The sequence below is a fragment of the Drosophila takahashii genome, chromosome 2R (assembly GCF_030179915.1).
Source record: "Drosophila takahashii strain IR98-3 E-12201 chromosome 2R, DtakHiC1v2, whole genome shotgun sequence".
NCBI classification, from domain to species: Eukaryota; Metazoa; Arthropoda; class Insecta; order Diptera; family Drosophilidae; genus Drosophila; species Drosophila takahashii.
In genome coordinates, this window is record NC_091679.1 from 40,298,968 (window position 1) to 40,311,218 (window position 12,251).

The 12,251-nt window shown below is 39.8% G+C and overlaps 2 protein-coding genes and 1 long non-coding RNA gene across 4 annotated transcripts; 2 read left to right on the forward strand and 1 right to left on the reverse strand.

Moving 5' to 3' along the window:
• The first annotated feature begins 175 nt into the window (after positions 1–175).
• Positions 176–1,037, forward strand: LOC108058490 (uncharacterized). The gene has a single exon (XM_017143230.3). It carries the CDS (start codon positions 273–275, stop codon positions 879–881), a length of 609 nt encoding a protein of 202 aa, XP_016998719.3. The 5' UTR covers positions 176–272; the 3' UTR covers positions 882–1,037.
• Positions 1,038–4,376: 3,339 nt separating this feature from the next.
• LOC108058489 (cell death-inducing p53-target protein 1) lies at positions 4,377–5,128 on the forward strand. The gene has a single exon (XM_017143229.3). The coding sequence runs from the start codon at positions 4,515–4,517 to the stop codon at positions 4,860–4,862; it is 348 nt and encodes a 115-aa protein (XP_016998718.2). The 5' UTR covers positions 4,377–4,514; the 3' UTR covers positions 4,863–5,128.
• Positions 5,129–5,348: 220 nt separating this feature from the next.
• Positions 5,349–10,956, reverse strand: LOC138912358 (uncharacterized). 2 transcript variants are annotated; one of them, XR_011417887.1, is made up of 5 exons: positions 10,694–10,956; positions 6,142–6,209; positions 5,957–6,084; positions 5,683–5,794; positions 5,349–5,623 (listed from the first exon to the last, which is right to left on the reverse strand). It is a non-coding gene; the product is annotated as an uncharacterized lncRNA (long non-coding RNA). The 2 variants fall into 2 exon arrangements; XR_011417886.1 differs by having other exon boundaries at positions 5,957–6,209.
• Positions 10,957–12,251: the final 1,295 nt, after the last annotated feature.

A 12,251-nucleotide genomic window follows, 5' to 3' on the forward strand; every position in this document is an offset into this window, starting at 1 on the left:
TCTTTCGACTTCCAGCTGGCGAATGCCAATTTAAATTCAAATGCAGACTCCGACTTCGAGTTGGAATGACATCGGATGTCCAGTGATTTGCATTTGGTGATGGCGATGGCCATGGCGACGATCTAATCGACTTGGCCGGATAGTTTGCGTTACCGCAGCAGGCGACAGAATCCACAACACAGCTGACAACTCTCAAAGCAAACAAATAGATGGGGCCCAAACTTTGATTGACATTTCAATTAAATTATAGCCAAACTCGCTGTCGCTGGCGGATGTTCAATGTTCAATGCTCGATGTTCCGAGTGCAGAAAGTTTTGCTCGCCGAATACGAGGAGATCTACGAACCGGTGCTGGTGGAGAATCCCTTCACCCTGGTGGACATCCGAGGAGTGGGCCTGCGGCAGTACCAGATAGGCCTGACCTGCAATCGGCTGCTCTTCGGCTGTGATAACTTCGCGAAGTACGGCGATGAGCCCACCTTCCTGGCCCGCGGTTTGGATCCTGAGATCGAGAGCTTCGAGCTGGTCAGCATGATGCCGCTGCAGTTGATCCGGTTCCACTTCTTCCGCAAGTCCACGCGTTGCCTCATGATGCTGAACATTGTCCAGCCGCTGGGTGAACCTCTGGCCCTTTTGGAGCACCCGATGATCTTTGAGTTCGGGGGCCACATCTTCAAGCAGCACTTCTGGCACACCTGGCGGGAGCGAGTGGCCAGCATCCGGGTGATGCAACCCATCTATGGCCAGATAACCGGCGCCTCGCCCTTCTCCAGCACCGATGTCCAGCTGGACGAGGAGGTGGTTGTGGCCCAGGTGCATCCTGTGCCCAGGACTCCCTCGCTCTACAGTGCCTGCCATGCGGGGGCCGGGGACTTCGGCTAGCCATCATAAGAGGCTTTCGAACAGTTTTCCTTTTCTATTAAAAGTTGGCGCCTTAAGTTTCGATTTGCCTGTTGGGCCTAGACTTTCAATTTCGCCAGCCGTCTGTTTATTTATTTATATTAAAAGCAAGTTGCTTTTCTGTTCACCTTAAGTAAAGCTATTTTTGGATGAAAAGGGAAAAGTAAAAGCAGATTTTTTCGACTCCCTTCAGAGTAAAAACATTTTAAAGCTCTTATAAAAAGCTTATTTATATTTTAGCTATAAAAGAAACGACGCTGAAAGGGAAGATATAATTACAAGCTTTTGTTTCTAATGTTATATTAACTTAATACATTTATTTTCATATTTTTAAAAAACACAGGGACAAAAATCGAAAAATTAGATAAATTCCTAATGGAAAATCTATACAATAATATCACAAATTAAATACAAATATTTTAAATGTAAGAAATAAATAGTGATATAATCGCGTTTCTTTTTTGTTTTCCCTCAAATTCTCTCCACCTTAAATGCGCTTCAGCGGAGTAGATGATTTTCCTTTCTAATTCCGCTGTGATTTTCGTTATTGTTCGACTCCATTTCGGGTGGTTAATGCAATCAGCTGGATGGCCAGAAATTCAGCCACAACAGGCGACCGAGCGCTTCTGGTTTCGTCGGCTTGTCCGCCTGGTTGTTTATTTGGGAATGGAATGGGCTGATTTTGGGATGAAAGCAGGGGTGATGACGACGAAAAAATGTTGTTTTGATGTGCCCAAGCTTTGGGGCTATATTTTGCCCACCAAGCTGCTCACTCCCTTCCTTTCCCTTCGCCTCCTGCAGGTCAAGTTAACCAACAAAGTTTTCAATTTGCCGACAAACTTAAGCCGCAACCACAGCATTTGTCGGTGGTTCGGTTTCGGTGGGGTTTGGGGGGAAAATGTAGGAGGAAAAATGTAGGAGGACATTGGAACCTAAGGCCTGGACATGTCTGTCTCCGGGTGAGCGTGCAGCTGACACCAAAAATCAATTGCAATGAAATGCTGGGCGAATAAGAACAACAATCCGGCGAAAGAAGAAAACCAAAAAAAAAAACAAACAAGTCGTCATTGGCCGTATTTGGTTTAGGGCATTTAATGGTCAAAGTTTTTCAACTTGTCTGTAATTTATTTGATTTGCTTTGGCTTGTGCTTTTTGTATTCGATGGGTGGTGGGGTCGCCAATCGCCAACTCCCCTCTGCTTTTGATAAATTACAATTTATTTAATGAAATGTGCAGAGTCCCGGGCGACGCATTAATCATACGCCATGTGGTGCGGCCCTACAAATACAAATACAGCTGAATTTTAAATTTCACCACATTTTCGCCTGCTTTAAAATCCTTTTCTCCCTAAGCTCTGCACCACAAAATCCGTTCGCATGGCGACGCCAATGCGAAAAGTTAATTAAAAGCCATGGGACAAGGGCCGGGAGTCAATAAAAAACATTTCAAACAAACACAGCCTCCTTCCTCACATTCAAACCCATGAACGTTAAACATTTTCGCTCAGTTCTACGCTTTTTATTAATTTTTAATACACCTGCTGACGCTGGCAATTAAGCGCGGACCTGTTCAATTTCATTTAATTAGCCATAAAGGCGCTTAAAGAGGAGCAAAAGGGGCAAAGCGAGCAGCTCCGTTGTCGTCGTCGCCTGACGGCTTCCCTCGGGCAATGTGGTAGACGTAGACATTCAAAATTGAAATAGCTACTGCCGAGAATTTTTAGGCACTCGCCTGCATTCTAGGCATTCCGACTTTGTTACTCATATATTTTATTGGCTTGCGGAGTTCAAAGCTTCTAAGCAGCCACATCAAAGCCTCGTGGGTAATTGCTTAGGAAAAATTTTGAATTTTGGCTGTCAGCATTTGCAACTGGCCGTAGGAAAAATTTCGCCTACGAAATTCATTGACAGCATCGATAAGTGGGATGCCAAACATATTTCCCAGGTCTCCACTGCGTATACGCAACGTCTGTTTGGAGCGTGTGTGTTTGGGCCATATTTCATTAGCACAACACACGGCACAAGCCATCACACGTTTGACATTTTCCCGGTGCTTTAATGGCAGCATTTAAGACGACTTTAAAGCTCGACCCGCATGCAGCTTAAGCTGACAGTGATGGATGAGTTTCGCATTTATTGAATTCCTCGCCATTCATATATGCAAATTCGTGGGCTTAATAGCTAAATGTGGATTCGTATATTTTAGCATAAATCGAATTTATCGCTCGGGGACATTTTAAAGAGCAGTTAAGACTTACTAAGTTGCGTTTGATTCTCCAAATTTAAAATTTCTCTCCTTTATAAATGTTTCCAGTTTATAAGAAATGCAATTATTCTTAAGTACACGTAGTAATGGCATTAGGAATTTTATTTAGGCTTTAAATTGTTCTTATTGCCATGTGACAAAAGTGCGACCAATTTTTTTGCAAAACACCCACAATAAATGTATTCCATTAATAAATTACTTATTTTTAGGTTTTAATGCTGACACATCAATACCGAGAGCGATGCTCGCACAGTGAGTCAAGTATTTTATATAAATAACTTTATTTACATATATGTTTCAATCTTTGCTAAAATGCTTTTAAACAAAAATAGTACCCTTCACATACAATATCTATGATATAATATTTTAACGAACTTAAATACAACACCTTGTTTATATTCCAGCGCTCTCCCGAGCTCCAATTTTCTAAATAATTTGATATGCTTCTGTGCAATATTAGAAAACTTGACGGCTATCAACAGATTAGTCAAGTCCACATTTTCTGAACTGCTAAATCTACATTATATGCAATAGGTATTTGTTGTTTATAAATTCTTTTTTCAAATCAAGCACTGCATACAGCTATCTCAAATTACTCATGCATAAAACCGCCAGCTAAGCTCAAACGATAAAAAAAAGTGCCTCGAATATCAAGTACCCAGCATTCAGTAAGACTTTATTATGTACCCCTTTTAGTTTGTTTTGGGTATAAATTGCAATATTTCTATTGTTATTGTTGTATTGGCGCAATCAGTGTTTTTGTGAGAGAAATCGACACGATTGCTTATCACATAACTTTTCCATTTACTAAGCCCGCAACCAAGCCGACTCAATATTTCCACAAAATCATTTTACTCTGGAATCCAGAATTCCTCTGAATCGCTTATCAAAAATTGTAGAGTGTTCAGTAATACAAGCCCAGAAAATCAGTTGACTCCAAGCTTTCGCATAAAGTGGTTGCCTATGTAAATTAATTTCAAAAAGTCTATAGTTTTAAAAATATTTTATACAAATATTAAGAATAAAAAATACTTTGCTTAAAAATAAAAGTAAATTTTAAATGGTGTTTTTAGCATGTGAAAGTATTCTTTCTAAAAATCTCAAAAAGTGATATTATTTTGACCGCAGCTGTGTTTATAATTAATTTTTCATTTGCGAGATTTGCACACACTTAATAACAAATATATTTAGCTAGCGAAGCAAATCCAGAAAATTAGTTTTTTTCAAGCACTCAATATTAAAGGTTGCTTTGTTAAGTTTAAAAGTCATGGAAAATTTATAAAGCTTTAAACAATTTTTATTTTGCGTTTACTGAAATAAAAAAGAGAAATAATTAAAATAAAAAGCACAATGAGTTCTCAGTTAATCTGTGAGGGGCCTCCCACACCCCCTCCCTCGTATTCGGAGGCGATGGGCTGGGAGCCACCTAGATCGGCGGTGGAAAATACCACGACTTTGTCCCCTCAGGATACCACAGGTCGCACCTCGCTGCTAACGATCTGCCCAAGATGCCTCGACGAGATTGAGACGACCACAGTAAACCGGCGCGGAAATATGGCGTATGTGGCCTCCTTCGTAGTTATGTTCACCACCTGCGGACTGGGATGCTGGCTGCTACCGTGCATCATCAATGGCTTCAACGAGGTTCATCACTCGTGTCCCAACTGCAAGGCGCCCCTGGGCACAGTTCATCTATAGGATAGTATCTGAAAGAGCGCTCACATTAAGCACCTTCTCACACTAAAATATTTCGATTCCCCAGCAAAATCAGCTTATCTCAAACTATTCATTGAAAAATATAATTCTATTATCAAATATTATCATAGATTTAATAAATAAAGTCTGGTAATGTTAAGATTTAGAATTATAAATATTTAATTCAAAGATTATGTGTCTTATATTTGTAAGTTATTTATTGAAATTCGACTAAAAAAAATGTGTAATTTAAAATTTAAAAAAGCTTTTTAAAAATAAAAGTAAAACCAAATTTGTTTATTTTTTGACCAGTGTAATGAATCGTTTAAGAGTACTCATTGCGGAAAAAACCTTATCAGCTGTTTTATTAAAAGTATTTCCGAGAACCAAAACGCTGAATAACTTTATGTCGTTAAAAAACGTGTACTCAGAGACCAAGCGTCTGAGACGTTCCTCTCGTCAACTAAAAAATCAGTTTTACTCAGGGCCTCACGTTAAAAAATAAAAGTTTACTTTTGCAATCAAAAATTGTGCAGTTTGTCTAACATTTGGTAATAAATAGAACATGAGTTCAACGATAAGGGTTCCTCTGCAGTCAATCTATGTGGAACCTGAAACTCCGCCGCCCACGTATCAGGAAGTAATGGACTGCGGATCATATAGATCGACAACAGTCAGTACCATCAGGCTTACTTATGATGATGCCACAGAATCTGAGACGACCTCGCTCACCGAAATCCAGAAGGCAGTGGGCTACATCTTCACTATGTTGTTAATTTTGATTTTTTTATTAATTTTACTCTATAAGAATTAGCGTCCTCACCATAAGATACTCCTCACTTTGTATGTTGATTTTGTTATTTTCGAACTTTGAACTCTTTGAACCTCTTAAAATATAAAATATATATACGTATAACAGATAGGTCAGTGGTTTCCTAATAAAATGATAATAGAAAAGTTCAATTAGTTGTAGACTGAAAAATTTTAAGAAATGCAATTGAAGTTTAAAGCAATACGAGAGTAAACGCTATCGGAATGGCAGATTGAAACAATTTTTCGCTTCCCTTGCGCATGAACTAATTGAATTTGATTTTTACCGGCGGCGTGTTCAAGTTTTAAACGAATCGAGACGTGATGGGCATGCCAAGGGTTCCTCACCGACTGACCGCAGAAGAGGTGGCCCATCGGCTGGTAGGTTTTAGCCCCAGTCTGGTGGGGTTGTTTCCTAAAAGACGGCCTTTATGTGGTTGCAGGAACTTATTAAGCAAACAGTTTTCCTCACGCCTGAAAAATCGCTGCATCCCGTTGCCTAGATGGTCGCATTTGCCTTTGTGTCGAGTGTTAAAGCGACTGTCAGGAAATAAGTAAAAGCTGTTAGTGTTTATGATACAGAGATGACGGGGAATCCTTCTTTTTTCACCCACACACACACGAATACACACACACAGGTGCCCTTAAACCAACGTTAAATTTATTGCATACTTTGCAGGGCGTGCATTAGCGTGGCAACTCGTCACGTCACGAATCTTTCCAGAAACAAAAAGCGCGGCTAGAAAATGGGGAAACGCTGGATAAAACTGGGTGAAATTTTGAAAGGAAAGCAGAGACAGTGCTGAAAGCCAAGAGAAGCCAAGCGAAAACGTGACTTGGCGTTGGCAGCAGTGGCCCTGATGATGATGGTACTCCCCATGATGGCCACACATCTGTCCAAATGGTTGTCATTAAAATTTAGCCAAGACTATGCCAAAATACAGCTATCATTGGAATATTTAACTCAATTTAGTTTTAAACAGACGTCATATAAATTATAGAAATTTCTATTTCACCCGAAAACTAAATATTTGCAGAAAGTTTAACAATTGTGCAATAATGCATTAAAAATAGATTTTTCAAAAAAAAAAGATAGACTTCGAGAAATGTATTAAATTAATTTCTCATTTTCTTTTTTAATTTCTTACTTTGCAAAAAAATTATTTTTGAAACTTAAATTTCATGTTCTGGTTAAAGTATTCCTTATTTTGTATGTTCATTTGTTTCATATCCATAATTTTGTAATCAAATTTATTTCAATGAAGCCAAATATTCAAGTCTTAGCACTAAAGACTAATCCCCATCGATTAAATGTGATTTGATTTTAGATAGCTTTCATGCTAACAGATTGAGGTGAAATTCGGGTATCTGAGCAATGCAACCACAGCTAATTGGTAGAAACAATTAATCCCCCTGCTGGCATACCGTAGCCGCTTCCATCCTAAACCAAAATCCCCATGACTGCAATGTGAACTATTTTCGCTTTCAAAACCAAAACTCGGTTCAGGGGAACGGTTCAAAACGCTTTTAAGTGCCTACAACTGAACCGAAAATTGGCCAAGTTGAAAATGCAATCGCATGCAAATCGCAAATCTCTGTGGCTGAAGGGAAGCCACACCTGGCCAAAGGACCCGTTCTGGGTTCCATTCACTTCCCATTTCCCCCAAACTGTACCTGTGGCAACATAAACAAACACACAGTGCAAATGGTCGGCAGTTAAGAGGCTATTAAAATGCAAAACTTTAGACGCAACCAACCAACCCAACCAGCTGGCTGCAAATCTTGGTCCGCTTTCCGGCCCACTGACTCACTAAGGCGATCACACGGGGGGCCAACAGACGCACTCCAAGTCCCCAGATAAACTGCAAACAAATAGAGAGGGTCCTCGTCGATTTCCAGAATTGCATTGCCAATGCCCAACGTCCATTGCCCCTTTTCACTCTACACTTCACATATCACAGGATGTGTTTTCAGTTGCCATCGCCTGTTAAACGCCTACCAATCTGGGCTGCTGCTCCTCCTCGAAGGGCTTTTCGGGCCACATCCAATCCTGGATGGCAAACATATGCCATCTGTGCGTGTGAGTGTGAGTGGCTGACCTCCGGATGCGAAATCGTAAATGTTAATGGCTGCACGGATTTAATGTCCCAGGTTTTGCCTTGACTTTCGGTTATCCAAGGGACTTGGATTGCATGGAAATGCTTAGCACTGAAACAACAGAAAAGCTTCTAGGAACTCAGATGAATTGTTCTTAATTTATTACCTAAATATCCTATTGTCAGATGATAATAAAAATTAATCTTTAAAAAATTAACATTTCTACAAATATTTTAATTTATTGAAATCATCGAAAATCATTAGAACTAAGCTAGAACTATTAACTTTAATTTACTATTTAAATAATAAAGGATTAAAAGCCTTACTTAAATCACATCACATGATATTATCATAAATATAAGGTTTTAAATTCCCTTTTAAAATTTTTCACCCTACAAACTACTCTTTTGACTTTTGAAGAGTAATAATCGTGATGAAATGACAAAATCTTGATAGTAATCCTTTCGTTTTCACTGTGCAGACCAAAGGAAGTGTTCGTTAATGCTCGCCTGGGAAATTGGGACTTGGGGACTTGGGACCTGTTTCAGTTACTCGGATTTGAAAGTGGGCCATCCGATAGCACTGCCTCCTCCCGGCCACATTAAGCCTTTGTTTTGCCTCCAGACAGCTGCAGCAGTTTGCCTTAAAGCCACTCTTTCTTTCCCCAAAGGGGAGAGATAATCAAACTTGAATTAGGATTTATGCCCCAACGATTGCAGTTTATTTGTCTTTCCTAGCAGCACACACACGCCTGTCGGAGATTTGGCCGAGATTTACAAGACATCCACTTGGATGTACCGTACACACTTGAACATATTCGTCATAATTCATGGCAGTCCGGCGGCGGTTGACACGATTGTTGCCATCACGTACAGCGAGGCTAGATAAATCTCTTTCAGCACTCGACTGGGCGATTGTCGCCACCTTTTTGGCCAAGTCCCCGATCTCCAGCACCTCTATTATAACCCCCTTCGCTCTCTCTCCTTTTTGGGGCCAGCACGTGCACGCTGTTAACCTCAAAAATGCGCTGCTAAAACATTTTTTAACGCTTGCCAGCCCTCCGACACCTCGAAATCCGCCCCTTTCCGCCGTTTCTCGGGGAAAAAACGAAAAAGCCAGACCAGACGGTCAGCTAGGTTGAATCCACAAAACATGACCGCAAGGACGCAGCCAGGCCACAACATCTAATCGAGCTGATGGCCAAGGACCGAGGACCAAACTTGACCAAAAGCGTGGACAATCCTTTTCGGGGCTGGCATACGTGAGTCCCGTACGTGAGTCGGATGACAAAGTGGTCGAAGCATATGCGCGTACAGGGTGCTCGAGGGTAGTCGGTTTTCGATTAATAGATACAACAAATTTCCCATTTAAATATAAAGGGTTTAGAGTGTATTACGATCATTGGAATAATATATATTTATAATAAAGTCTTCTATTATCAACCAATTTAAGCCAGAATACGAAATTGTTACCCTTATATTCAAACTACAGTACATTTATTTACTAAAGTTATTTTCTTCTTGAAATAAATTAATTAAAATTAGGTTTGACGATTATATGGGAAAGTCTATTATTTTAAAATGATATACCTGACGAAAAATCGTTTTTTTAGAAGAATAGAATTTAATTTTTATTTACTTCTTAATTATGTAATTATGTTCCTAATACAAATGATTGTAGTTGGATTTTAATTTATATCTTGGGCCTAAAATATAATCTAATTAAATCACTAAGTACCTTTAATGTTTAAAAATAACAAAAATAGTGCAAGAAAACAAATGACATTAAATAGAGTGATAAATCGATTTGTTTACCCAAACACCAAGACACCTGATACCATACCCATACCCCGGCCAACTGGTCACCCTGTCGCCGGGGGGATGTACCACTGTACGTGTGCGGTTTTGGTGACGAAAGGCGCGCGTCCGCTAGTTAAACCCCAAACACACTTGCCTTCAAATTAATGACCAACAATGGAAAATGACCGTGGGTCGGCAGACGGAACGCGACGCGTGCCAAAGTCACGTAGCCGTGAGGACTTACATATAAAAGGGGGGGACTGGGCTGAATGGAGTTTGCCATATTGGACAGCCTGTGGGCATGCTGCAAGTTTTAAACGTTTCGCATGCAAAGTGCAAAAAAATGCAGAGCGCTTTAAGGGCCTTTAAGAAGAGAGCACCCGAAACGACACACAAAGCGCCAGTTTATCTCGAGAACATTTATTTACTTGGCCAAACCAACCCAACCCAGCGCAACCCAACCCTCTATCTCTTGGCCTGCTTTTTGTCCTGGCCTGTAGGTTAAAATATTTGCGCTGGTTAGGAAAGCAACGCCCGCATGGCTACTTTAGAGGCCACAAGGAGGAGGGGGGAAAATAGTTGGAAACCGAGATAAGAGTCAACAGAAAAAATAATAATATTCCTGCTGGCTGGAGTTGCCAAAACTTGAGCTCATCTTGCAACTGTGCGGCGGGGCCAAAACTATTTAAATGCCCCAATGTGTCGGTTCTGTAGCCCCAGAAAAAGGAATTGTGTGCGTCCAACTGATAATTAGAATATTTGCCAAAGATTCAAATTCCATTATAATTACTCCACAAAGTGGACTTATAGTTTCCTCACATTTTTTACACGCCCTTTTTCTGCTTTTATCCCATTGGCTCTTTTTGTGTGAAATTCATTGGCCTGCTGCCAATTGAAGCCGCTTTCACTAGTAAAACATTTATGGAATTTAACTCGGCTATTATGTCGGCTGCGCTTTTAAGCCTTGCAATATTTTATGGAAAGCGCAAATAACGAATGGCATTTGTCCCGCGGATATTTTTGCGCATAAAGCTTTAAATTAATTATACAATATTACAGGCATGGAAATTAAATGAAGGTAGGAAAAACAATTTTAAAAATACTATTCAGGAAAATAACTTGGCTTACCCCTTAGTTAGTTAAGAGTATCCCATCATCAGGTTGGTTTTTCATGAAGTAAATCTCATTCTTTCAGCTGACCGGCTATTTAAAATGAAAACATTTAACTGGCGAAAAGCAATTAAATCGACGGCTGTGTCTTGTTTGTCTCCGTGTCCTTCGTCCTTCCTTTTTCCGGAATCCGTGTGGTGGCTATTAATTTATACATTATTGGCCACCGCAAAATTCACTTAAACACGCCCGTTAAGAGTGTGAAGCCGATCGAATTGCCACAGAAATCGAAATCTTGCCAGGCAATGTATTATTTATCTGGGGGATATGTATCGCGGGTTATGCACTTCCATTGACCACCAATCGACGACAGCAGATAAGCTGCTTCTGGAGAGGATTCGGTTTCGCAGCTGGAAAATTTCATCGATTCTCCGCCATTCGCCACCGTACAAGATGGCCGGGGTCCAAGTAATGAGATTTGCTAGCTGATACTCCGCATTTATTTATGGCCACTGGCCCGTGCGGTTTCACTTACCCAATTCGCCGAAGGGAGACCAACGAAGGAGCACCGATAGCACGGACCATAAATCTGAAGTGTTATGAGAGCATTGAGTGGGAAAAGTTTTATCAACGAAACACATTATTTTAGCACATTTCAGGACAGCTCAAATTCCCAATAGTGCAAAGAAACAAAGAGCGAAAGTAAGTAATGGAAATCGGACAGCGGAAGGGTCCAGGCTTCATGGGGAAAAAGGGCCAATGACCATAAAGAAAATCATAATTCCCTTTCATCGATACCGTCATATTAATCATGCCAGTTTCTAGAGGATATTTCAATTTATGTATCTCTAGTATAATATATCAGCTTCGATATCAAGAAAATACCTAGAAATTCTCAACCAACTCGATTTGCAGCCCAGTCCTTGGATGGTTAAAGACCCAGCGCAGCATATTGCACTTGGCAATCCAACTGTTAGTGGAAATCAATCGACTCAAATCGCATTTGTTGCCGAGCTGCAGCGAGGGAACCGCATTCGTTACCATAATAAAATTTGAGAACAAATCAAGCCAACAATTGGTAGCAATTCCCCTTCAATTGCACTGTTGCCTTGACAATGGCAAATTTGCAGCCGATTGTCTAGGCCTGAGTTGCCAAGGGACTGCGGAAAATTTAAGGATAATATCTTCAATGTCACTGCTTATTCGCTTTAAATCTACATGACAAAGAAATAAGTAAATTAATAAATAAATAAATAAGTCAAGAAAAATGTCCCTGCTGTTTTATTGAATATATGAACAACTTAAATCATTTAAATAAAATTTCAAACTAAAAACTTTGAATGTAACTTGGTTACTGTAGTTATTATTAAATTCAAAAATTTTTTTATTTTTGTTTTAAAATATTTTAATGGACTTTATGTACATAAAAATAATAACTCAATTGACCTTTTTCATATTTTGTAATTAAAATTTTATATTAATCTCTGCAAAGACGGATTAGTTTATGTGAATTGTATGTTTAATTACATTTGCCAAGTGCTAATATTGGTTAGCCGCAGGGGCTTTTGCACTAATT

Coding starts and splice junctions, on each gene's coding strand:
- LOC108058489 (XM_017143229.3), top strand. CDS start 4,515: ATGAGTTCTCAGTTAATCTGTGAGGGGCCTCCCACACCCCCTCCCTCG.
- LOC108058490 (XM_017143230.3), top strand. CDS start 273: ATGTTCAATGTTCAATGCTCGATGTTCCGAGTGCAGAAAGTTTTGCTC.